At 35.8% G+C, this 24,889-nt stretch overlaps 5 protein-coding genes and 1 long non-coding RNA gene across 6 annotated transcripts; 3 read left to right on the top strand and 3 right to left on the bottom strand.

The window, feature by feature from the left end:
* The first annotated feature begins 845 nt into the window (after positions 1-845).
* LOC140979854 (probable WRKY transcription factor 75) lies at positions 846-2,229 on the top strand. Its single transcript, XM_073445460.1, has 3 exons — positions 846-1,355; positions 1,512-1,653; positions 1,878-2,229. Exons 1-3 carry the CDS (start codon positions 1,076-1,078, stop codon positions 2,002-2,004), a joined length of 549 nt encoding a protein of 182 aa, XP_073301561.1. The 5' UTR covers positions 846-1,075; the 3' UTR covers positions 2,005-2,229.
* Positions 2,230-4,331: 2,102 nt separating this feature from the next.
* Positions 4,332-5,304, bottom strand: LOC140979855 (uncharacterized). Its single transcript, XR_012175813.1, has 2 exons — positions 4,994-5,304; positions 4,332-4,804 (listed from the first exon to the last, which is right to left on the bottom strand). It is a non-coding gene; the product is annotated as an uncharacterized lncRNA (long non-coding RNA).
* Positions 5,305-5,961: 657 nt separating this feature from the next.
* Positions 5,962-12,345, top strand: LOC140979853 (aminopeptidase M1). The gene is made up of 19 exons (XM_073445459.1): positions 5,962-6,279; positions 6,393-6,538; positions 7,046-7,148; positions 7,666-7,852; positions 7,942-8,035; positions 8,207-8,360; positions 8,489-8,593; positions 8,682-8,798; positions 8,957-9,070; positions 9,426-9,608; positions 9,739-10,015; positions 10,095-10,216; positions 10,314-10,411; positions 10,897-11,074; positions 11,148-11,262; positions 11,340-11,407; positions 11,500-11,574; positions 11,852-11,929; positions 12,033-12,345. The coding sequence occupies exons 1-19, from the start codon at positions 6,046-6,048 to the stop codon at positions 12,216-12,218; spliced, it is 2,634 nt and encodes an 877-aa protein (XP_073301560.1). The 5' UTR covers positions 5,962-6,045; the 3' UTR covers positions 12,219-12,345.
* Positions 12,346-12,581: 236 nt separating this feature from the next.
* Positions 12,582-15,977, bottom strand: LOC140979850 (protein phosphatase 2C 50-like). Its single transcript, XM_073445456.1, has 5 exons — positions 15,730-15,977; positions 14,057-15,229; positions 13,652-13,969; positions 13,471-13,576; positions 12,582-13,156 (listed from the first exon to the last, which is right to left on the bottom strand). The coding sequence occupies exons 2-5, from the start codon at positions 14,927-14,929 to the stop codon at positions 12,822-12,824; spliced, it is 1,632 nt and encodes a 543-aa protein (XP_073301557.1). The 5' UTR covers positions 14,930-15,229; positions 15,730-15,977; the 3' UTR covers positions 12,582-12,821.
* A 2,069-nt stretch (positions 15,978-18,046) lies between these two features.
* Positions 18,047-19,985, top strand: LOC140979852 (ran-binding protein 1 homolog b-like). Its single transcript, XM_073445458.1, has 4 exons — positions 18,047-18,292; positions 18,670-18,821; positions 18,981-19,106; positions 19,497-19,985. Exons 1-4 carry the CDS (start codon positions 18,129-18,131, stop codon positions 19,691-19,693), a joined length of 639 nt encoding a protein of 212 aa, XP_073301559.1. The 5' UTR covers positions 18,047-18,128; the 3' UTR covers positions 19,694-19,985.
* A 1,980-nt stretch (positions 19,986-21,965) lies between these two features.
* Positions 21,966-24,097, bottom strand: LOC140979851 (protein ANTAGONIST OF LIKE HETEROCHROMATIN PROTEIN 1-like). Its single transcript, XM_073445457.1, has one exon. The coding sequence runs from the start codon at positions 23,847-23,849 to the stop codon at positions 22,335-22,337; it is 1,515 nt and encodes a 504-aa protein (XP_073301558.1). The 5' UTR covers positions 23,850-24,097; the 3' UTR covers positions 21,966-22,334.
* Positions 24,098-24,889: the final 792 nt, after the last annotated feature.

The following is a 24,889-nucleotide window of genomic DNA, read 5'->3' as shown; positions in this document are numbered from 1 at the left end:
CCGTCTCTAGTCTTTTTTTTTTATATATAAACACATATCATATATGGTAAATAAAGAGAATACAAAATACACTGGACATACCCATGGATCACAAAATAGTGTTCAAAAACCATAATCGAAGAAAATGGTTATATCAAAAAATAGATATATCCCATGAATGAAATCCAAATACTGGGAGACAAAATATGAATATCAGTCACCAGCCAGCATTCGATGAACATGAATCAAAATATTTCGAAAGATAGCTTCCACATCCAGATTCATAGTTACGTCGTAGGACCTTTGTACATTATACATTTTTTTTGTTATTTATACTATTGAAATGTTGATTTCGGAAAAAAAAATGTGGTGACTCTCTCTGTTGAGTAAATTCATATTATTCATAAAATATATCAACTCATGCCTTCTTTTATTCTGAAAAATTGATATATACAGGTCGATGACTATAACTCATCTGGCACCAAAGTCCCAATTTTAAGACTAGATATCTGGTTCGAGAATCAATTTTAACGTATTCCTCTTACTCAAAAAAATAAATAATAATAATAATAATAAATTTTTAAGAGTTCATAAATAAAAATAGACTTGTACACATGTATTCTATTGTCCCGTTGTGAAAGAGCCTTATATTGTCCAAGCACGAGACTACTGGCAGACTTTCACTCCCCAAAGGAAGAATCACTAAGTCGTCTTCACACAAGTCGTCCATGACATGCCCCACCCAGACTCGTCCACTTGTCGCAACTTCCCCGTCAGTGAAACGCATTAAAATCTAATTGGTTGGATGATGTAAGCATATTATATGTATGTATGTATGTTTTTGAAAGAAACAAATTTTAAACTTAATCGAGCTGGGCAATGTTAGGCAATTCTTGGGCCCAACCCTCAGTTTCTTAGCCACCACTGATCGATCAGCAATAACCTGCAGCAACCATGAAGCTTCTTCCTACAGAATAGGAAGCTTACCGAGAAAACGAAAGAACAAAAGCATCATCCACTGAGCTCTCACACTGTCATATAATATATATACACACACACACACACACGCAAATGCACACTTCATCACTACACGATCATGGATAATACTTATACGGTTGCACAGGCGCTAGGCGCCGCTTTCACCTCGCAGAACTCATCTGCGGGCAGCACTTTATCCCCCGAGACGAGCCTCGAGCTCTCCGATTTCTTTGAGTTTAATGACTGGATTGATGAGAATGATCCAGCGTTTCTCTCCTTCACAGAAGAATATGGTCATCTGCAGAATCCAGTCTTTACGACGTCTCACGATACGGAAGTTAACTCTACTGAAATTAGCATCAGCAACAAGTTTCATGATGATGGGATTATGAACAACGGTAAGCAAGTCACTGTAAAGCATAAAAATGATGTCATTTCTTGAGTTATTGTATATATGATATAATAGAGAGTTCTGTTAACAGTACTTAAATATATATAAGGGGGTTATACGTGAGTGATATATATGTGTGTGTGTGTTTTTTTGGTATTACCAGGAGACAGTGGAAGTGGGAAGGAGAAGAAAGAAATCAGAGACAAAGTTGCTTTTAGAACCAAGTCACAGATTGAGATATTGGATGATGGATTCAAGTGGAGAAAGTATGGAAAAAAGATGGTGAAAAATAGCCCAAATCCAAGGTAAAAAAAAAAAGTTATATTCAATCATGATCTTTCTAGTTTCAATCTTTTCTCACCAGTCAACAAAAATATTCGCCACTAAAATTTGGCTAATTGGTTGACGACATATTGAACCTGAACGAATCAATCACATATACAGATTTGTCTACAATTCGTATAGAGCGACTAAAATCGATCGGCTTGTTTTCTTGTATCGAAGAGTAACACTATGATGTAATCGATAGGAACTACTTCAAGTGCTCGGTCGAAGGGTGCCCAGTGAAGAAAAGAGTCGAAAGGGACAAAGATGATCCACATTACGTTGTAACAACATACGAGGGGATCCATAACCACCAAGGTCCTTACCTCTGAGTTTAAGCAAGGGAATTTCATAAATTTTCTCTCTCAATCTACCAATGAGCTGTGTATACTTCTCCAAGAAGTAGAGTCAACGGTTCGGATTTCTTTTGGCCATGATTCAGAACCTTTGGGTTTTTAAAAGTCGGTGGATTCCTAATATTTTACAGTACGTAAAAGGGCCTTTGAGCTCATGTAAGAAGAAGACATGCGATATATGTATAAGGTTGTTTCCTTCGACCTTTGTCATGGTAGAGATATTTTTTCTTTATCATAATCAATACTTCTCATGCTATATATTATATACGCTCTCTCTTTTTCACATAGATGTGTGAAAGACATGGGGAGATTATACAACGAATCCGTTCAATAGTTTGAATAAACCATTTTCGGAAAGTTCTAACAAAAACCCCTCATTATAGTCCTCATTGCTTGCATGAGCCAAAGGGAATCAGGCCAACAGGTACACAGTTTGAAAGAAGGGCGATCATAAAATCGATGATTTTAGCCGGGAGGGACAAGTCAACGAAACGACTGCTCCTTCCCGGATTGACTAGTGATGGAATTGACACAAGCTTATGATCATGTAAAAATATGTTACACTGGAAGGTTTAAATCTTGTGTATGTACCAAATCACTATGGTTGTATGTCAACGAATGAATCAGATTCACTAAGGAAAGGCTTGAGTTTGATCATATAGAGCCTTTCATACTACCGAGGGGGCTAATCACTGAATAGTTTGTTCAAATTATACATATTTATTTAATTAAGTTCCCATTAATTTATATGCAAAATATAATTAATCATTCGGAAGTCTCAAAGAAAATATGCATAGAAGGATAGAGGCCCTCTGGAAGTGCAAGAGTTGATTAGTTGTCCCGTCAAATACCAGTAACGTAATCCACTTACAACAAACGATTCAGTAGTCAAATGAGCAGACTATAGACCTTCATTTTTGCGTAATTCCAGTTGCATAACTAGTAATGGTGCCAATAATGGAAGTGTGTATGGCTACACATTTCTCTCTCGAGAAAAATAAACGAATAGGTCGGAAATTAAAAAGAAAACGACGGTGAACATGGAAAATGATAAACTCTTATTATTGGAACAATAGTATGATCATGTAAGTTTAAACACAAAAGTTCTCTGATTTCAAGTTAAGAACAAACTAAGTGAAATCCTCTCAGGTTAAGTAGTTTGATGCAATTACAATGCAAAACGAGCTTTCGCCAGGACCATACAAGAAGAGAGAGACATTTCAAGAAACACAAGTGATAAGAACTTAAAGAAATTTTACTGAGTTCCGATGTACTAAATACACAACTGGCTAAATTTGTTAAATTTGTCTCGGCAGGAACAAATTTCTAGTTATTTACTGGCATTGTATATCATTTCATTATTATCATGAATCCCCGACAAATAGTCGGGGGGACTGCTATTCCTATTACAAAAGGAAAACAATATTTAGGAAAGCATATAAATAGGGTAGACAAATAATAAACAATATGGCAGAAAAACAATTATAAGAGTAAGTATTCATGCAAGCAAAAATGGTGTCAAGAATAGAACAGTTGGTCCATATTGGATGATGACTTGTAAAAGTTCACGAGTATGAAACTTTCCTACCTAGCGATTTCAAAGAATTTCACTTTGTACAATAAAGAAACTTCCATAATTTGCCACTTAAGTGAAGACTGTGTCAAACCTTTTAGAATCTTCCTCGAAGAATAATCAAAATAAATAATCTTCCCCTGAGAAACTGATGCCTAGGTTTAGTGGTTCAAAAGTATAAAGAGATCATGCAGATTCCTCGTCAGATTACCAATCAAATGACAGTTAAAACAACAATTAAACTACATCAATTATACGAGAATTTGTTTTAGGCCATAAAGCTGAAAAGAGAACTCAAATCCAAAAATTAACATTTTACATATAGTCTCTTAATCTTACGAGTCAATCCGGAATTTCTTATGGCGCCTCTGTGCTAACTTGCCTAACCCTTTAAACACCAAAACCCAGGACGACCCACTCTAAATGCCCTTCGTTCACACATTAATAATCTAAGCATGTATCTTAATAGAGAAACTATAATGTGAGCATTAACTATATCATAGATACAGATCTGAAGGTAGTCCTTATCTAGATAAGTCCTTCCGCTTTGCTGACTCTCAAATAGAAAACCAATTTTAGGTTTTAAGGTTGAGAGAAAAGTGCAAGCCCAAAAGCCCTGCATATTAGTTGGGGGTACCTCGCAATTTTATCAGCCACTCCATAATTTTTTGTGGAGTTGTTGGACATTACAATTTGATACCTAAAATTGTTCCTTGATCATCACTAAGTATATAACAAATCAAACTCCATAAATTTCTAGAGATAAATACAAAACAGAACTTCACAAATAACAAGTATTTCGAAATTTCAACCACTTCATATCGGAATGAAATACATGATCTTACAAAATAGTAAAACATGACTAGTTAAAAAAAAATACATCAATCTCTAGAATTAATCTTTGGAAATAGGAAACACCAGTATGGCTTTTAAATTCAGCTCGATTGTTTAAATCCACAATGCCATCTGCTTCCAAGAATTGACTCAAATGCTTATAATCCAAATGTTGTTGTCAATCGTGCAAAGAAAAAAAATAAAACAATCAATACTTTCTCACCAGAATTCACAAGAGAAATAAAATTTCAACCCAAAATCCAATTAACAAAAACTTATCATACAGATAAGCATTCTCTGCACTTCTCCAACTCCGAAACACACTCTTCTTTATCCCATAAACCTTTCAAGAACTTATTTGAATATCACCTACACAAAGTCAAATTACGCACTAACTGGTTAGTGTTCCAAGAAATTTTTTAACACAAAAAGAAAAAGTATAAAATAATAGTCTACAAAAAAAAATCCCCATTCACCACAAAATGTCGTGTTTTTCTGAAATTCAAGCACAAAAGCTTCTAAAACAAAAACCCATAAAGAAAACAAGAAAAAGATTACCTTTTGAAACAGCTGTGATAGGCAGTCCTAAGATGAGCACAAAGCGAAGTTGCGGAAGTCGACGACCAATTCTTGTCCCTCCTTAGAATTCACATACCCACAGATTAATAGAATTCAATCATACAGTTGAACTGTTGGATTTCACTCCCCTTAAACACTCCAAAACACTGCTGCAATTTTCTTCGGGGGCAGATAATACACACGATTGATTTCTTGACAGGTACTCCAGCTCTCTTGTGCGTGCTGTCTCATATAGCGACGAAAAGTTCTGGACTTTCGATTTGAAGTCCAAAACAACGTAACCGATCCCTGCCCAATTTTCAATATGAGACCATTAACTCTTTACCCTTTAGCCCATTAATCCATAAATAAAATAACATAGCTATACTTTTTGATTGAACAATGACATTTTTTGTCTCATTTGTTTCAATTTTCGGAGTTGCTAAAAGTAAAATTCGAGAAAAAGAACCGATTACATGGGAAATATTTCAGGAAGTTATGCAGGGGCATTCTGTATTGTTGAATAGAGCACCCACTCTGCATAAATTAGGCATACAAGTATTCGAGCCCGTTTTAGTGGAGGGACGTGCTTGTTAACAATGGATTTATTTATTTTTTTCATTTTTGATTATACTACGATAAATTTTATTTTTAATCAAGTAATTTGTATATATTTTTTTATTTTAGTCTTTTTTTGACTCGAATTTATCATGTTAAAAAAAACAAAAAATAAAAGTGAAACAACTCTAATCAATTTTGCACCAATGACAATCAAATATAGCAACACATACACTTGTTAGAACTCCTTGTTTTCGTGCTAGTCCTAGTGTAAATTTTGAGAATCAGCCTTGTTTGATTGAACTTTTAGATGATTATTATATGTAATTCTCTATAAATGTAATTTCCTATTAAAAAATAAAAATAAAAATGATCCACTTAATTTTTATATTTAACCCTTGAATCGGTCCGTGTGTGTATATCTTCAGCACTCCCGCCGTGTCTGGCTGACCGAGATTCACATTTCACACTGTTTGTGGCCTAAAAGGACAACAATGGCGGAGCAACAGAAACCACGATACTCACAATTCAAAGGCCAGCCGCGGCTCCCCAAATTCGCCATTCCTACTCACTATGATATCAGACTCAAGCCTGACCTCATCGCCTGCAAATTCGCTGGCGCCGTTAAAATCTCCGTTGACGTCGTTTCCGACACGAAGTTCCTTGTCCTCAACGCTGCCGAGCTATCCATCAATCCTAAATCCGTTATCTTCGCTGCGAATGATAAGGTACCCTTGTTGTTGTCGTCATCGAATTGGCGCGTTCGCGTCCTCGTGATTTTTGTCAAAACCTAAGTTCCAATAAGGGAAAAACTTATATGTGTATTTTTGGATTTGACTAGGTTGTGGAATCGGTGGAAGTGGAGGTGTGTGAGGATGATGAGATAGCGGTCGTGGAGTTCAAGGAGAGTTTGCCCATTGGAGTCGGGTTTTTGAGCATGGAATTCGATGGGACACTGAACGATAGGATGAAAGGATTTTATAGAAGGTTATTTATTTTCTTTTTAACGTAGTCCTGCGTACTTTTGCATGCGCGTGGATTTTTCTACTTTGTCATCTTCATTCTGATATTGCCTTGAAAACAAGGGAAATTGTATCACTATATCTGTCGTAGATGCAATGTGATAAAGTGCGTTGGAAAAGTTTTGGGGAATTTACTTGAATTTTGGATCAAATGGCTAAACGGGAAACTTTTGTTTAACTACTATATATGTGCTACAGTAATAAAATGATAATGAGTATGATTATGTTTGTCGGGAAACTCACCTTGCTGATTTTTTCACCAAATTCTAGCAGTGTGAAATGAGAAAAGGTGTCCTTCAAAGCCTCTTCCTGTACACACCACACCCTTTCACTGTAGATGATGCTAAGAGAAATGAAAAGCTTACTTCTTGAATTGATTACCCAATTTTCTGCTTTTTTCTTTACGGTGAACCTTTTGTTAACTATTGCTCTGTTCTTTTATGGGTCTTAATCGATTTAATGCCTTTATCAGCTCCTATGAACATAATGGTGAGAAGAAAAATATGGCTGTTACACAGTTTGAACCAGCTGATGCAAGGAGATGCTTTCCATGTTGGGATGAGCCAGCTTGTAAGGTACTCCATAGATGTTTGTGGTGTATTCTATAAGAATTCTTTGCAGTAAATATTAGTTATTTAGTTCAATTAATTGTAGACCCAATGTGATCGGGTTAATTTTATAATTTGTTGATACGGAGCTAAGTTCTATATACATCCTGAATGAGTTTTTCACATCTATTTCAGAAATGTGTGAGTTAAAAGGAGTAAGAACCAGAAATTGCCCGCCTATTACTTGTCAGTCCTAATGGTCATCATAGGCCTTTTCTAGTATACTAGTTTGTGTGTACATAAGTCTTATTTATGCAGTCTCATTATCTAACCTGAACATGAATTCCATAAATCTAGTAGCGTGAAACTTGTTTAGCTAGTGCAGAATGGGTTGTACTTTTTCCTGAAATATAATGTAAATGCCGCAGCATTTATTAGGTTGCAGATATTACTCAATCTAACCTCATTTTTTAATTCAAATAATTGTTCTCGAGTGCTTGAAGAGTGACCCATATCCTTGATTTGTTTCATGTCTGCAATTCAGGCCACTTTCAAGATTACATTGGAAGTTCCTTCAGAACTAGTTGCTCTTTCAAATATGCCTGTCTTTGAAGAAAAAGTGAATGGAGATCTCAAGACAGTGTATTATCAAGAATCACCAATCATGTCAACTTACTTGGTGGCAGTTGTTGTTGGCTTGTTTGATTACGTTGAAGATCATACACCTGATGGTGCAATTGCGACTTTCCTTTATCTTGTGTCAATACTATCTCATTAATATTACTTCATGTTTTTGATCATCTAATTCCATGTTTCTTAGGAATTCTTGTTAGGGTATACTGCCAGGTTGGCAAAGCTAGTCAAGGAAAATTTGCCCTGGATGTTGCTGTTAAAACACTTGGCCTTTATAAAGAGTATGCTGTGAATTTCTATAGTTTCATCTTCTTCAACACTCTGAGTTGTGCAAATTATATTATCATCAAGCCTATAATTTGAGCTATTAAATATTAGTTAATTCTTATGCTATGCTTTCTTAGGGGATAACTGATTTTACATTGATACTTTGCTAAATTAAAAATACCCAGCTATTTTGAGGTGCCATATTCATTACCCAAATTGGACATGATTGCAATTCCTGATTTTGCTGCTGGGGCTATGGAGAACTATGGTCTTGTGACATACCGAGAAACAGCATTGCTTTATGATGATAAGCATTCTGCGGCGGCGAATAAACAGAGGGTGAATGAATGCTTATTATCAATTAAGTTTCTATTTATTTCTTTGATTACTCTATACGCAATAAATATTTCATGGTGATTGAGTTTCATATTCTTAGTGTGTAAATAATCGTCTTATCTTTTATTTAGGTTGCTATTGTTGTTGCTCATGAACTAGCACATCAGTGGTTTGGTAATCTTGTGACAATGGAATGGTGGACTCATTTATGGCTGAATGAGGGATTTGCTACATGGGTATCCATTTGATTCAAGTTTTAAGTGCTTGTGTGTAGGTCATGGGGTCATTTACAATTTTTATATGTTTGGCCTTTTTTATTGTCAGGTTAGTTATTTAGCCGCTGATAGCTTGTTTCCAGAGTGGCAAGTTTGGACGCAGTTTCTTGAACAGAGTACAGAGGGACTTCGACTAGATGGGCTTGCAGAATCTCATCCCATTGAGGTACATTGCAATTGTTGGGTTTCATTGCACTTCCTACAATATAGCTTTTGTGGATCAAAATGGTTTACTGTCATTGGTTAAAGTGAAGCAGTTTATTTTTGTACTGAGTTGTTAAGATGTATCTTGAAATTTTAACGGAGTCGAATCTCTCTTCCCAGGTGGATATTAATCATGCTGGTGAAATTGATGAAATTTTTGATGCAATCAGTTACAGGAAGGGTGCGTCTGTCATTCGGATGCTACAAAGCTACCTTGGGCCTGAATGTTTTCAGGTTGATTATTTGGTTTCGAAATTTCTTTCATTTTCCAATATTTTAAATTTCAGCCAGTTTTAAAGTTGCAGCCCGTTAAATTGGTATATGAACTGTATTGAGCTCTAAATTTGTTAGAATCGTGAATTTATCCTCAGCAAAAAAATATAAAATTAGAAGTATTCTCCTCCTTATCACATTTGCCTGGTAAACAGTATGTGGGTTGCGGAAAATTCTATCCACCTGACGTATGAATTCAAAAACGCTCGACTGTGTAAATGTTTGTTAAAGTCATCCAGGTTGTGCAGGAATGTTAAATATCTTTCTTCGCAGTTGTTCATAATAAAGTTGGTGTTGATTCTTGTGATTCTTCTAGAGGGCACTTGCATCGTACATTAAAAGATATGCTTGCTCAAATGCAAAGACGGAAGATTTGTGGTCAGTTCTTCAGGAAGAATCTGGTGAACCTGTGAACAAGCTCATGAACTCTTGGACAAAGCAGAAAGGCTATCCTGTTGTTTCAGTGAAAATGAGAGACCAAATTTTGGTGTTTGAGCAGGTTATCTGATGACGCACTTGTATTATCGACTTTTGAGAAGATTGCTTTGTTTGCTTATAACACTACCACTTTTCTTATGAACATTAAATAATTCATGGAAGATCTAACTGCTTGTCTCATTTATCAACAGTCACAATTTTTGCTCAGTGGTTCTCATGGTGATGGTCAATGGATAGTTCCAATAACTCTCTGCTGTGGCTCTTACTATTCCCGCAAAAGTTTCTTGTTGCAAACCAAAAATGATACTCTTGATGTGAAGGACCTTTTTAGTGGCACATCTGGTAGGCCTTGGATTAAGATTAATGTGGATCAGACTAGTTTCTTTCGGGTGAGGTATGATGATGACTTATCAGCCATGCTAAGGGATGCAATAGAAAGAAAGTCTTTGTCAACCAGTGATAAATATGGTAGTTTTGATTTTCTGTTGTTTCTCATCTTTCTTGACGGTAGAGGGGATAATTTAACTTCAGTTTTTCTATTGAGCAGGAATATTGGATGACTATTACGCATTGTCCATGGCATGCCAGCAGTCCCTGACCTCTTTGCTGTCTTTGATGGCTGCTTATCGCGAAGAGCATGATTACACCGTCCTTTCAAACTTGATCGGTGTAAAGTTCTCAATTTAAAGTTGTGCTTTTATTTCAAATATTGTCTTTTCTCGTTATCAATTTCCTCAACAGTTTACACGACATTTTGGTACTGCAGATTGCCTCTAAAGTTGCAAGAATTGTTGCTGATGCTGCTCCTGAATTGCTGGAAGATCTTAAATTATTTTTCATCAACCTTTTCCAGTATTCTGCAGAGTATGTTCATCATAGTTTTCCAATCTCTTCAAAACACACTGTTATTTTCACTTGTTCTTGCATGCCCTTTTCGAGTCATCTCTTGTTTTGTAAATGTATTCAAACACCCACATGCCTGGCTTCCGTTTGGGATTTGAATGACAATTAGTTCAGATTGCACAAGTCATCTTTGTACTGTCATGTTTTCATTTTCATGATTCCTGAAATGACCTCAAGAGGTCCTGCCACGTTCCAGTTAATCAAGACCTTTAATAACCCATAGATCCAAAAGCTCTATGTATTGATGATGTCTGGAAAAAGATTATCCACTTGCCGACACCAAAGTGTTATTTTATCAGGCCGAACGTCACAACACTGTGTTCATGTAATATACTAATAACTATTTGTTTAGGGCTATAGAGCTGGTGTGTTCATCGATCCCTTAAGGCTTAATAGTCACATATTGACATTTTTACGCATGGTTCTATTTCTTTTCTTTTCAACAGGAGGCTTGGTTGGGATCCTAAACAAGGAGAAAGCCACCTTGATGCCATGTTACGAGGGGAGCTCTTGACCGCATTGGCTGCTTTTGGGCATGACACAACACTAGATGAAGGAAACAGGCGCTTTCACTTGTTTTTGGAAGACAGAAATACACCCGTTCTTCCTCCTGATTTGAGAAGGGTGAGTTGTTGGATTGGCTGCAGTGGATATCTATGAATATTCGGTGTTTGCTAACAGCTCTCCCGTTTTCCAGGCAGTATATGTTGCTGTAATGCATAACGTGAGTAAATCAAACAGATCTGGGTATGAATCTCTTCTAAAAGTCTATAGAGAGACCGACCTCAGCCAGGAGAAGACACGAATTTTAGGTTCAACATCACTATTTGGTGTACCTTTTATTATGAACAACTTTTGAAACTCCTATAAAAGCTAATTTTTCACCCAGGTTCACTGGCGTCCTGCCGGGATCCTGAAATAATTCAAGAATTTCTTAATTTTTTGTTTTCTCCTGAGGTACTGTTGATATGTTTCAGTAAATTTTTTAAGTTTTTGTTTACAGCATACTTTTCTTTCAGATTCTCTACTTATTCCTCTTACTTATGCAGGTAAGGAGTCAAGATGCTGTTTTTGGACTGTCAGTTAGCAAGGATGCTCGTGAAGTAGCTTGGAATTGGTTGCAAGTAAGTATGTGCGGTTGCTGTCTGTGGATGGATATATTTGCTTATGAATATGACAAAGACGATAAAAAAAACATTGATTTTGTTTATGGTCTGTGTTGAAGATTTGCTTAATTAGGTGCTCCGTTTTCTTTTCCATATTGGCCTAACCTAAACCTGTACTGGAGAGAGCACAATTTGTTGACTTTCATAAAACATATCTAATGAGTTCATGGTGTTGCAAAAGAAAAACTTTCCCACTCCATTTTAATACTTTTGTTATCGATGATTTGGTGTACAGCACAATTGGGATCAGATTTGTAAAACTTATGGTGCTGGATTCCTTATAACTCGCTTCATCAGTGCAATAGTATCACCGGTTTGTCTCTTTCTCCTGTGTACTTCAGTTGTCTCTGCTTTTGGTATTTTTGAAGATTCTGGTGGTTTGTACATGACAATTTACGTTATTTGTTATGCATCAGTTCTCTTCTTATGAGAAGGCTGAAGAAGTAGAACATTTTTTTGCAAGCCGAATGAAACCTTACATTGCCAGGACGTTAAAGCAAAGCATCGAAAGGGTTCACATCAATACCGCATGGATCAGAAGCATTCAAACTGAAAAACATCTTGCTGAAGCTGTGAAAGAGCTAGCATATAGGAAGTATTAGACACGGTTTTTTTTAACAGTTTGGCTGTTAACGTTCTTGTTTCTTGCTGTGAAAACTTACAACAAAGCCTAACCCAATAAAATTACGTATACATCAGTTATAATTTAATTATAAATGCTGATTTATTCCTCGTCTTAAGAATTTGGTATCATCCTGTTTGATATTTACTGGTTTGTGTTGATTGATATATTTTTAGGACCCAACTTTAGCATTATTTACATAAACCAATCTATAAAGAATTTAGCGCGATTTTCTGGCTCGACCCAATTGTCGTAATTGGCCCGCCAGGTAAAATTAAGGTTCAGACGTGCATTTTTCAAGAAATCCGTGTTCCTAGTGATTTGCACCAACCTCAGCAGTTCACATATCAGGCATTTCATTCATTTGTAGGATCGTCACGTTGATGAAATACATAAAATGAAGTGAAATACCTCTAAATAGGATACCAAGGTCAATCAATATACCATAATGCGCACTGATATTTATTCTAAGGGACTCCATTTCCTATATATCAGATAGCTCAATTTACATCAAGATTTCCATTCTAGTTAAGCTACGAAAAAACATATTCTAAGATGAGAAATTATGCAGAAATGCTTTATTCTAGGTTCGGTTCTTGATCTTTCTTCGAGCTTTCAAGTCTATGACAATGACAGTAATGTTGTCCTTACTGCCCTTCTGAAGTGCACGATTCGACAGGAACTCCGCTGCTGCCTGAGCTGCAGGATCAATTCCTTCACCCCTTTCTGTCGGAAGCGTGGCACCATTGTTTTTATGCCATAAGAGTATTCTTCTACGAGCCATATCACAAGCTTCCTCGTTTGTCATTACATCCCACAAACCATCGCTTGCCAGAATGAGGCAGTCATCTTCCCTAGCTCGAGGAACAAACATTACTTCGGGATCTGGAATAATCCAGGGTTTCAAATATCTGTCGCCTGCAACACCCAAGAAGACCATGAACATTTAAAATTAAATGGGTATCACATATTTCTGGTTTTTCTCAATGAATCTGATAAATCAGTGCGATTCGGGTAAAAAATGGTTCAACCCCAACTTCAATCCAAGTCACACTCAAATTCAAAATAGTTCAATTCCTAGTGTTGAACCGGTTATAAAAATTCGAGATTGAGCTAAAAAATATGAAATTATGGCTATTTGGTGAACTCCATAGCTTGAGGGGCATGATCCACACCTTTAAGTTAGAAATTAAAATGTAAATGAATGAAAAAGATCAATGCCAAGGACATACCGATAGACCTAGACATCGCAAGCACCCCGAAGACACGATGTCCATTCCACTGTATCACCTTGCCTCCAGCTGCCTCTATTCTTGCATATTCATCTTCCCGGTTCGGCTAACAAACAGAAGAGAGTATTATCAGAATCGCATTGGTTAGATTTTTCTCCTTACATAGACCAACACAACATACTTTATGATCCACAGAGAGTGCCACAGGTTCTTTGCCACGACAGAGCACAGCCCTTGAATCGCCACAGTTGGCCACAATAATATGTGATGAACAAACTAAGGCAACAACAGCAGTTGAACCAACAGTTTCAGGAACAACAGGATTAAGTGTGGCTTTTCCTCCGACCTCATCATCAACCTTGATAAAACATTTAGAAAATGCAGTTCTCCACTGCTCTTCACAACCGTGCTTGCTAATTCCTTCATTCAGAGTCATCTTGATAGCTTCCAGCTCCTCAGCCAAAGCAGAATGGAGACGATCTCGACAGTAATTTGCAACCTGAAGATATACTTATTAGTTCTACATATCAAGCACAAGTGTTTTCAAGTTTAAAAGTACTCATCAAAGTGAGAAAGAGAAACATACATGCAAGCCTCCATGACCATCATAGACTCCAAAGAAATGACCCGTCAATTGACTTAACCTTGAATTCACCCCATCAATGAATTGATCACCAGTAAGCATTTGAATAGGAATTTCAAGAAACCGAGGTATTGTTGCCACTGCATCTTCCATTTCTGGTCTCCTACCGCACACGGATGTAAACCCCCAGAGAGGCACATAGTCGACCTCGAAAATGCTCCGAACAAATCTTCCACTTGGTCCTTTATCCAACTGGACAGAGGCCATAGATGATTTTGAGCCACCACCGTTTACAGCCTCTTCCCCATTCCCTACTTTCACAGTCAGAGAGTCACCTAAATTTGTGCAAATGAGTGGATTTCCTAAATCTCCGGTAGTGGAAACAAGATCGGCATCACATGTGCTCTTCTCGACCTCTAAAAAATTAGCCCCAATTCCAGAACTCATCTCAAATCCTAAAAAATCATCACCGCATAAACTACTAGAATCACTCACCACAGAGAGTGAACAAGAGTTGTCAAGAAAAAGGTCACCCTCCAATGACGAGGAACCATCCTCTTCACTTTCATGGATTATAACATTGGTTGGCAGCCACTGGCTTTCGTCCTCAGAAGTCAAAGCCATGGCAGAAGAAGCCCCACTTCTATTCTCCTCTAATCCCGACAGTGCTGTAAAACTAACTTCACTACCTGAATCAGCAAAACTTGAATCCTCATTATCAACTTTCCCACTAGTATCAAAACGAGGAAACAAGCTCGTAGAGTCTTCCATTAACTCAATCCTCGTAGAATCCATACAACTATTCAACCTCAGGTTTTCAAATATAAAATTACCTAATTCAAAAGGCACTTCCACCGCCTGGTACATCTCTTCCATCGCTATCACAATCTAAATTGCTAAAGTTACCCAGACGCCGCCCATCTAAAACTACAAGACCTGTCATAGTTAAGCTAATTCATCGCCTTTAGAAAATATCAAGAAAAATCTGGAAGTACCGACTCAATCCCATGCCTCAAAATTTACTGTTGAATTGGCACCCAACTTAAAAATCCTTAAAATGAAAATGAATTATCTGACCCGGCAGCCAAATATAGAAACCAAGAAGCACCCTCGGAAAGAGGTCACCACATACACAGAGAGATTTTATTAGTGAACCTTGTATCAACTCCTTATTATCTGCATCAAGAACAACGCACTTGAAATCAAAAGCAGGAAAAAAAAACCTCTAAGTTTAATCAAATAACTCGAAATAAAATTCAAGAATCAAGACCAACAAAATAGAGCAAGCCCTTTATCCATCCACAAAAAAAAGGAAACAAGTGAAACAAAAACGAAAACAAAAAAATAAAAGATAGACGACAAAAAGGGATCGTGTAAAAGAACCTAGGAAAGACAAGTTCAAGAATCACAAGGAATTCCTGAAAAGAAAAAAAAAGGCAACTTTTTTCATCCAATTAAAACTTTGAGTATCCTGGATCTGAGGCAACCCATGTCAACCCTTCTTCAAATCTTGAGCTTATTTTTTTAGTCCAACTCTCTCTTTCTACCAGTACGATTAATTTTAACTACAATAATCAGATACCATCAAGATATTATTTAATATTTACAATGAAAAAGAGTGAAAACTATGTAAGCTGTAAAATAACACAACCAATTAGGGAAAAAAAACTTCTTACTACTCGTTTGCTTTAAAGAAACTCTCCAGTATCCACCGTCCTCTCATTTTCTTGAACATCTGCAGGAAACAGACGGGAAAGACATAACAAAATCAAGAACCCAAGAAATCGGGTGAGCTAAAAAGCGTTGAAAATGAAATTATGCTTTGGATTGTGCTTTTTATAGTGTCTTCTTAAGCCCATTTTAGGACTTGGGAGAGCATCTCAATTAGTGGGGACTGGACAGTGGGGAAGCGTGCAATCAATCAATTTGATTAAAAATAAATTAAACACAGTAAACTGATATTTAATTATCGATGATTCAATTCGACGACGCTGTGCAAAAAGATAGAGATTATTATTTTATTGTCATAAAATAAAATAAAAAAATCTTGGTGAGACAAATGACGGACAGATGTCAAATCGAAGTGGGCATGATAAATTATCACCACCCGTTGGACCTTTTCCCAACCTCCAATAGTAAAATTTTGCTCAAAGTTTTAATTTTTTTTTCCGCTGCATAAAGACATAATTGCAATTTTCTTATTCTATTTATATTTATAATAAAAATTAATAATTTTTTTTATAAATCTAGTTAAATTAGATATTTATATCATAAATTTGACATATAAAATAATTTTACAAGAGTTTTTTGTACAACCATTTATTTCAAAGAAGTAATTTAGGTGGGTTTATTTTGAGATTTAAATTTAATATATATATATATATATAAATTCTAATTTCCAAAAACCCAATATGCTGTATTATTGATAAAGATGAAATAAGTTTGTTAGAAAACTTTTAAAAAAAAAGCAAAATATTGAAGATAATTATTTGAGTAAGTCTCTTGTGAGACGGTCTCACTACTCTTTATCTGTTAGACGGATCAATCCTATCGATATTCACAATAAAAAATAATACTCTTATCATAAAAAGTAATACTTTTTTCATAGATGACCAAATAAGATATCCGTCTCACAAAATACGACCCGTGAGACCGTCTTATACAAATTTTTGTCTAAATAATATTATTTATATAGGAGCAATTTTAAGAAGAATAGCATAAAAACAAATCAAGCTATCAACATGGTTATTATGTGATGTTCTTGCGGAATATCAAATTTGTCTCAAATCTCAATTATATAAGTTTGTTTGTTTGATTGAAAATTTTATTTATATCAACAACTTTTCAATTTTTTTATTTTTTATAATTTCTTATATAATTTTTTTTTACAATAGTTAGTTAATCACAAGACATTAAATCAAATAGGGATATATTAGGAAAATAATAGAAAAAAATATCGTCAAATATGGATGAGTAGGTCTCTTGTGAGACGGTCTCACGAATATTTATCTGTGAGACGGGTTAACCTTACCGGTATTTACAATAAAAAGTAATACTCTTAGCATAAATAGTAATAGTTTTTCACGAATGATCCAAATAAGATATATGTCTCACAAAATAGACCCGTGAGATCGTCTCACACAAATTTTTGTCAATATGGATATATGTTTATATATTCGAGACTAACGAACAAAAATAAAATAAGTCATATATAATTGAAACAGAGGGAGCAGCCGTTTAGGATATAAGTAACATTTGACTTGGTTTTTTAATTTTGTAGATAGCCATTATGCGATATCCCCAAATCACTAGTCGTAAAAATTTTTGATTGTCTGCCTGTGATGTTAGACTTCGGGTTGTTGTCATAAGTTGCATGATTGCATCCAATTATCCATATTCTTTTTCTTACAACGATAAGCGTGATCACTCGTGCAAGATAAATATAAATTGTTGAATATATAATATCTTCGGTATACTAATAACATGTTCGATATCCTAATGATAGATTTATCTGAGTCACTATAAGAAACTTAATGTGACATATTTAATTTATTCGAATAAATATTGGTAAGAAGAATCGAACTCTTGATTATTGGTCAAATGTTAATATATTTTATCAACCCGGATATCTCCTAAGACTGAAATATTTACTTATTTTAAACAACTTAAATTTGTTAATGTATTTGATACCATACATAAGATTTCTTCGATGACGTTTGTGATGCTATAAAATTTGTAGAGATTAGGGATATTATGTGTCTTTTTAAATATTAATAATAAATTACATTATTTATCTTACAAGTATTTTTTTTATTCAAGTATTTTAATCTTTTAGATTTAGATTTAGATTTAGATTACACTTAATTTTTTACAAATATTCATTTAACGGGCTCAATATTTTTTTCGTTGAATCATATCTATTAAGCTAGGCCCTATTACTAATGGGCCTAGGCCCTTCAGATATCCATTATAAGCATTCAAAAACCTAACTCTGCTCCAAATTTCAAACCCTCAAAACCACTCCGGATCCCACTCCCACTGTCTCTACATTTCCTGCAGTTATTCTCGGATTATTATGGCGAACGTAGCAGAATCCGCAGTTCCGAATAGAGAAGAGGAGGAAGACCCCCATCCAGCGGCTGAAGATGAGGATACCGGAGCACAGGTGGCCCCGATCGTCAGGCTTGAAGAAGTTAGCGTCATTACCGGCGAGGAGAATGAAGAAATTATTCTTAATTTGTGAGTGATCTATTCTTAGACGTAATTTTGAGTAAATGGTGAAATCTTAGTTTCTGGGTTGTTAGTTGTTTATGCCCTGGATGCAAGTTGAGGTAGCTTGTTTTTTACGCGATCGACGTGATGCTGGTGGTTTTTTTGGATCGATGCAATAGTTTGTACGGTTTGGTGTTGTTGAATGGGCTGTGATTCGCTGGGGCTTGAAGTTGTGCTTTCTACTTACTTTGTTGGAGTTTTTAGAATGTTTTATTTTATCTGCTTGATTGATTGCTGTAGGTTTGTGATGCTGTATTTTTTTTATTTTTTCTGTTACTGTTCCACGTGTGATAATGCTCTGGTTTTGAAATTATCACTAAGTGCTGATTATGTGTGATTGATAGGAAGGCAAAACTGTACAGATTTGACAAGGAAGGGAGCCAATGGAAGGAGAGGGGAGTTGGAACTGTGAAGCTACTGAAGGACAAGGTGAATGGAAAAGTTAGGCTTGTCATGAGGCAGAATAAGACCCTAAAAATTTGTGCCAATCACCTTGGTAAGCAAATAATGTTACTCCTATTTGGTAATTTATAGTTATCATTCTGTTTTCATCTATCTGAACAAATGTATTAATGATCTTTGTTCAAAGAATTGTGGAATTTGACAATAAGGTGGCATTTATGTCTAAATTATTGGTTTTCATTGGTTCCTACAGTGCTGCCCGCGTTTTCGGTTCAAGAGCATCATGGGAATGACAAGTCTTGTGTATGGCATGCTGCTGATTTCGCTGATGGAGAGCTAAAGGATGAGACCTTCTGTATTCGGTTTCCGTCGGTTGAGAGTGAGATGCTCTACTCTATCTCCTATTTGGTTTTAGTTTGATTTCTTACTAATTGGAATACCGAATAATTTGATTTAATTTGAATTTTGTACCACATTTTCCAGTCCAAGCATCGTATGATATGTTGATTGGAGTGGTGTTCTAATGTGCCTTCACTTTGATATGGCAGTTGGGGTTATATATGTCTCGCCCCTTTTCGTTGGCATATAGTTGTCATCTGAAATTACTTGGGGTTCTGTAGGAGTCTAGGACTATTTGTGATTTCCCTTTTAATGACTGAAGGTGGAATTGGACTGATTTTTTTATGAAAATTGTTCTTTGGTTTCGTATGAAAATTGCATTCTGTTTAATTTTTTTTATGTCCTCTTTTACTCTAATTATGGGTTACAGATTGCAAAGCTTTCAAGGATAAAATTGAAGAGATCACTGAATCTCTGGCGCAGCGTGGTGGAGAGAGTGAAGAAGCCAACGCAGCTGCTGATCTTCTTGAAAATTTGAGTGTTGAAGGAAAAGATAGTGAAGAGAAACCAAAGGCAAAAGAGGAGGCACCTTTATCCGAGGGTGAGAAAAAGGATAAAGATCAGTAGCAAGAAAATCTGTGAGGATAAATAAGCTCTTTGGAGGCAGACGTCTTGGTTTTTGTTGACAAGGGTCGAAGCATGGGTTATTATTCAGTTGAGAGGAAACCTAGTACTGGGTATTGTTTTCATGGATGGTTTATGGTTTTGGTTTGTCTTCTGGTTCTTAGTTGGTGTCAATTGGTGAGTGTTTGTTTCCGAGTTTGGGTTACCTTTATATTTGTTGCTTTATACTGGGTTCATGCTCTACTCTTTACGTACAGGTTATAACCTATAATATACTTCTATTTGTTGGTCTTAACTCTTGAGAACTATTCTTTTTGCTTCTATGTATTATAGCCCATGCTTTACATTTGTTTCCTTGTTAAATGTCTTTGTTATCTCAAGTGTAAAGGTGAGACTGCTTGGTCTTTCGATAAATTTAGAAGCCGAGTTTTTATGGTCCAAAGCCTAGGCTTGTTGAAGATCGTGGGAGATTTAGAAATGAAACATTGTGAATATTCCCTTGGTCTGCACTTTGTGAAAATCAATGTACTTTCCGAGTTTGAACTCACCTTGTGGCCTACTGATTAGCTTAAGGTTGAGTAGTTTTATTTGAAATAATGTCTTGGGTTCAAGCACTTGCATGTGAAAATTGTTCACATGCGATACGATCTCTCATGAGATTGATGTAGACACTCATAAGACTCATCAGCTGCCCAAAAAATTCATTTTATTTTGCAATGTATATTTTCAAATTGCAATAAACCCTTTTAAATTTTACGCAAAAAGGAAGAAAAATGTTCTTTGGGAGGTCAACGTTATCAATTGTTATGAGTTCAATTCTTCTATCAACAACTTCTCAGACATGAGTTTCCTGTCAAGATTTCTTATTTTTCTCATACCAATTGTGCAAAACTGGAGTCATAGCATACTAATAGAAAGACAATGCTAGTCTCACTCATTTGTTATCCCCTTCCCCGCGTGTCATGTTTTTATGCAGTCTGGTAAAATATCGGTTTATTGGTTTGAAAACTAATGATACGTGATTGCTTACTTCCTACCACGTTGACTTTTCAGTCGACATTAACAAACAAGATTCACACCAAGTTTGACATGCGAACAATTCAATATTGTTAAACTAATTCCAGTTTGGTGTCAGTTGAACGTTTACTTCAACCTCAAAGTCGGTTTGTTTGAGTTCAATTTTATTTATGTGCTATTGTACGTAAAAGATTCGAATCAAGATTCAAGTTTCTTCTGGGCTCGTAATATTTTAGTATGTTTATAAAAATATTAATTAATTCAAGAGTTGTCAAATAAAAATTTGAGATAAAAATTCAATGTGTTTAATTGTCAACATTTAATCTAAATTAGAAAAATGGATGACCTCAAAAAGTCGAAACACTAACGGGACTAAACCACTATTTTGTCATTAAGGAATACTCTTCTGAGACGGCAACCAAAAGTCCAAAACCCATGCTCAACTACTCTAATGGCGGTCCTTCTCTTACCAAGAATTATAGATTAAGGCTGCCCAAGATTGGGGGTTCTTCTCTGACATGGTTTGTAGACTGTTACGTTAATTGTGAAAAATAATTCAGAAAAGAAAGCAATCATACATTTTCATTTAAAAAAGAATTATATATTACGTCATAATCATCTTTTTTTCTTGATTGATTATTTCTGCCAATTTTTTTATTAGTGAATAAAATCTTATTTATTTATGCTTAACAATTTTTAGCAGAAGACAGGGTAAAGTTTAACTTAATTTTTTTTATTAGTTACCAAAAATATTATGTTATTGTATTACATATTAATTCAAATAATTACATTATAAATTTTAAAAATATTTCATTGGCAATAAATTTAAATTATACACTTGTGATGTGACATCATTAACCCAACGTATTAACATGAAATGACATCGACAGAAATAATCTCTTATCAAGATATCTTTCCGCTGTTGTTGAAAACACAACATACATCAAATGATGTGTTTTTTTTACATGAGATGATCAGCTGATCATCTCGTTTCGTCTGAAATTTTTTTAAATTTATCTGATACTGTGTGAGGTCGATCAGATGATCAACTAATCATCTCGTGTAAAAAGAGCACAACACCAGATGCTGTGTTTTTAGCCACAGAAGAAGATTCAAATTCCATATTTTTACTTTGACACAAAATAATATCTTGCAACATTTTCAACATGGAATCTTTAGTTTCTAATTAATTCAAATTTTTGAGAAACAAAAGAACGAATGGTTTAAAAAAATTTGGAATCGCAGACAGACAGACAAACAAACAAATGGTAAGTTTTTCATTTCACAGTTCGAAGATAAAAATATTGTAGTAACTATCATATACTTGTACAAGAACAACAATTAAATCAAACAAATAGACTTCAACTAATTGTAATGCATTAAAAAAAAAAAAAGAACTGATTGTAATGCACCTAATTATTGTTGATCAAAATCTAGAAATTAAAGTCCATTTCTCTGTAATTTCTATGTACCATGAATCAAACCTACAACACAAGAATCATCAATTTGCTCAAACCCCATCTAAGAGGGACTTAAAATGGGGCCTCTTGAGCAAATTATGACTGCATGTTCCTCAAAGAGGCAATACGGATCTATAATGTTATTTGAACGCCAAAATCTCTTCAATCTAAGATAGAAATGAGGTTCCAGCAAGGTTATGATGCAAAAGATTATGCGCAATCACGTCCCTCGCGCGTACCGCGTTCGCCGATCTAAAGACATTCTCAGGGACCATTTCATCATCAAAGAGCTCAAATTTAAGCGTTGGATCCAACCTCTCGCCCATCAGTTCGCATATGTTATGCAACACGCAGCACGCCCCAAGAACGACTGGCAAATCTTGAAGTTTAACTTCGGTTCGCTTCTGCAAACAACCCCATCTGCCTTTCAATCTAGCAAATGAATCTTTCGCAACCCTTTGAATATCTCCTATTTTCTCATTAAAAGCATGTTGAGTCCAAGTCAAATGTTGATGTGTGTAAGGAACTAATGTCCAATCCATTAAAGGTAATCCGGAGCCTCCAACAATCCAAACACCTTTATACAACCCAGCATTTGCCCTTTGGAAGAGCGTGGACTTTTCCAAAACCTGTTCATCCGACATTGAACCGGGGTAGCCGATGCAGACATCGGTGAGGACGCCCCTCGGATCAACGACCCCTTGAACAGTGATCGAATACGAGGTCTTTTGATTTCTTTCTGTATGCCTCCTGTTGAAATATGCTGCCACACTGATCTTTGGAGCAATGATTGGTATATGTGTTGTGTACATTGATCCAACCACATTAGGAATTCCAGACATCGAACTGAATTCATCCATAGTCCTCTTCATATTATCCTCATCCATCCACCTAAGATACTTGGGCATCAAAACACTGCTTATAGCCGAACAAACCTCGAGGACAAGCTTATGGCACGTAGAAATACCCAATCCAAACTTCTTAGAAACGAGCCTAAGCGGCTCTCCAGTGGCCAACCGCCATATGCACACGGCTACGCGTTGCCTTACGGGGACTGCATCCCTCAACATGGTATTTTCCTTGGCTACGGCAGAGTTCAGCTCATTACAGATCAAATCAAATGTACCCTTCCCCATTCTAAATGCTTTCTTGAATTCTTCCTCGGGAAAATCAGGACTGTTGCATTGATCCCACCAATCTTTGGACCTGTTTTTGACCCACAGCCGCCGCTGAGGGCCGGATGACGGAGTTTTATTGCTGGTGGTTACGTTTTCATCGTTAGAGACTGACTCATCCGCACTTGCACCTGCGATGGCTGATGCAGTAACGTTAACGGAAGTAAAAGCGTTCGCTTTCGCCTTTCTTTTACGTGTCCCGTCGTCGCGCTCAGCATCTTTGTGATATTCCTTCAACTTAAAAAAATAATCCATCGTAGCGATCCTTTGCTGGCTGTGATTATTCTCGAATCGAATCATTTCTTCTTGATTCACCTTCTTCATCTCTTGAAGATCGCTCTTTTCTTGATCATCCAGAAAATCCAACGAACTAATAATCTCGTTTAACCCCTTAGTCTTAACCCGCTTCTCATCCACTTCCGCACCCATAATCCCACCACTATCGTTCGCATTCACTTTTTTCCTTCTCTTAGTCTGCTGCTGTTGATGTTGCTTGTTTTCACTCATTTCAAAATGGGCTCTCCCTCAAAAAAATTCGATAGTACCGAAAACACGACGAGCAATAAGGTTGATCTGCAAAACCTGGAGACGTAAAAGTTCAAATACATATACGCAGTTAAGGCGTTTGATAAAAATCGTAAATTACCATGTGAACGCAGCGATAAATGTCAAAGTACAAAAAGTGGGTCGGGGTTTGAAACTTTCGCGTCTTGTGTACATACATAATTTAAGCATACAGGTGCGCTAGGTGTGAACCACTTTGAGATTCAGGGAAGTTTCTCATGGGCGAGCGAGACAAAGGACGGTGAGTTGGGAAAGCTCCTCGNATATAGTGTTCTAAAAAGCGTTGCCCAGGCGTTATCGCTCACCGATCAATGTGATGTATATAACTTTTTTTATTTTTTAAAAAGATCGTCTGACATATATTTCAATCAATTTATATTGTATAAATAAGAAAAATATGTCATTAATTTTAAGTTTGAATCTGATAGAAATTATGGAAAAATACGAGATTAACGAAAAAAGTTAGATATTTAGATTTAAAAAAAACCACCTAGACGCCGCCTAAACATGCAATGGACGACTATCCGGCTCCGATCTACCGCTTCTTAGAAGACTATATGTGTGTGTGTGAACATAAATGACATATATATATGTGTGTGAACATAAATGACCTTCATGTCAACGTGGGGTTCACATTTTATTTAATTAATCATTAATGGCATTGTTCACGCAACTCTTGTAAATTTAGATTTTTGTGGATAATTATTTAGTTTTTATATAGAACGACAAAAGATTTTATTAAAAATATTTGAAAATATTTTATTATAGTTTATGTTTATTGTTTGGATAAATATATATATTAAAAATATATATGCAATTTATATTAATAATATGTGAATTCTAAAATCTTGGAAAATGAATAAGGTAAGATACTTATGCGTATATAAATTTAATATAATAGATTTTTATGATACTTTATTAATGAATAATAAAAGATTACTTTTTAAAACAGATGTGGTATTTTTGTAAAATCCAATGCGTCA

This window comes from Primulina huaijiensis, chromosome 6 (genome assembly GCF_012295235.1).
Source record: "Primulina huaijiensis isolate GDHJ02 chromosome 6, ASM1229523v2, whole genome shotgun sequence".
Classification (NCBI taxonomy): domain Eukaryota; kingdom Viridiplantae; phylum Streptophyta; class Magnoliopsida; order Lamiales; family Gesneriaceae; genus Primulina; species Primulina huaijiensis.
Note: the sequence above shows the minus strand (reverse complement) of the source record. Positions and strands in the feature narration are given on the sequence as shown.

Coding starts and splice junctions, on each gene's coding strand:
- LOC140979854 (XM_073445460.1), top strand. CDS start 1,076: ATGGATAATACTTATACGGTTGCACAGGCGCTAGGCGCCGCTTTCACC. Junction 1,356..1,511: donor TGATGGGATTATGAACAACG/GTAAGCAAGTCA, acceptor TGGTATTACCAG/GAGACAGTGGAAGTGGGAAG. Junction 1,654..1,877: donor AAAAATAGCCCAAATCCAAG/GTAAAAAAAAAA, acceptor TGTAATCGATAG/GAACTACTTCAAGTGCTCGG.
- LOC140979853 (XM_073445459.1), top strand. CDS start 6,046: ATGGCGGAGCAACAGAAACCACGATACTCACAATTCAAAGGCCAGCCG. Junction 10,217..10,313: donor TCCTTTCAAACTTGATCGGT/GTAAAGTTCTCA, acceptor TTGGTACTGCAG/ATTGCCTCTAAAGTTGCAAG. Junction 11,930..12,032: donor TCAGTGCAATAGTATCACCG/GTTTGTCTCTTT, acceptor GTTATGCATCAG/TTCTCTTCTTATGAGAAGGC.
- LOC140979850 (XM_073445456.1), bottom strand. CDS start 14,929: ATGGAAGAGATGTACCAGGCGGTGGAAGTGCCTTTTGAATTAGGTAAT. Junction 13,577..13,651: donor CACTCTCTGTGGATCATAAA/GTATGTTGTGTT, acceptor TCTGTTTGTTAG/CCGAACCGGGAAGATGAATA. Junction 13,157..13,470: donor TGCGATGTCTAGGTCTATCG/GTATGTCCTTGG, acceptor TGGGTGTTGCAG/GCGACAGATATTTGAAACCC.
- LOC140979852 (XM_073445458.1), top strand. CDS start 18,129: ATGGCGAACGTAGCAGAATCCGCAGTTCCGAATAGAGAAGAGGAGGAA. Junction 18,293..18,669: donor GAAGAAATTATTCTTAATTT/GTGAGTGATCTA, acceptor TGTGATTGATAG/GAAGGCAAAACTGTACAGAT. Junction 19,107..19,496: donor TCGGTTTCCGTCGGTTGAGA/GTGAGATGCTCT, acceptor TATGGGTTACAG/ATTGCAAAGCTTTCAAGGAT.
- LOC140979851 (XM_073445457.1), bottom strand. CDS start 23,849: ATGAGTGAAAACAAGCAACATCAACAGCAGCAGACTAAGAGAAGGAAA.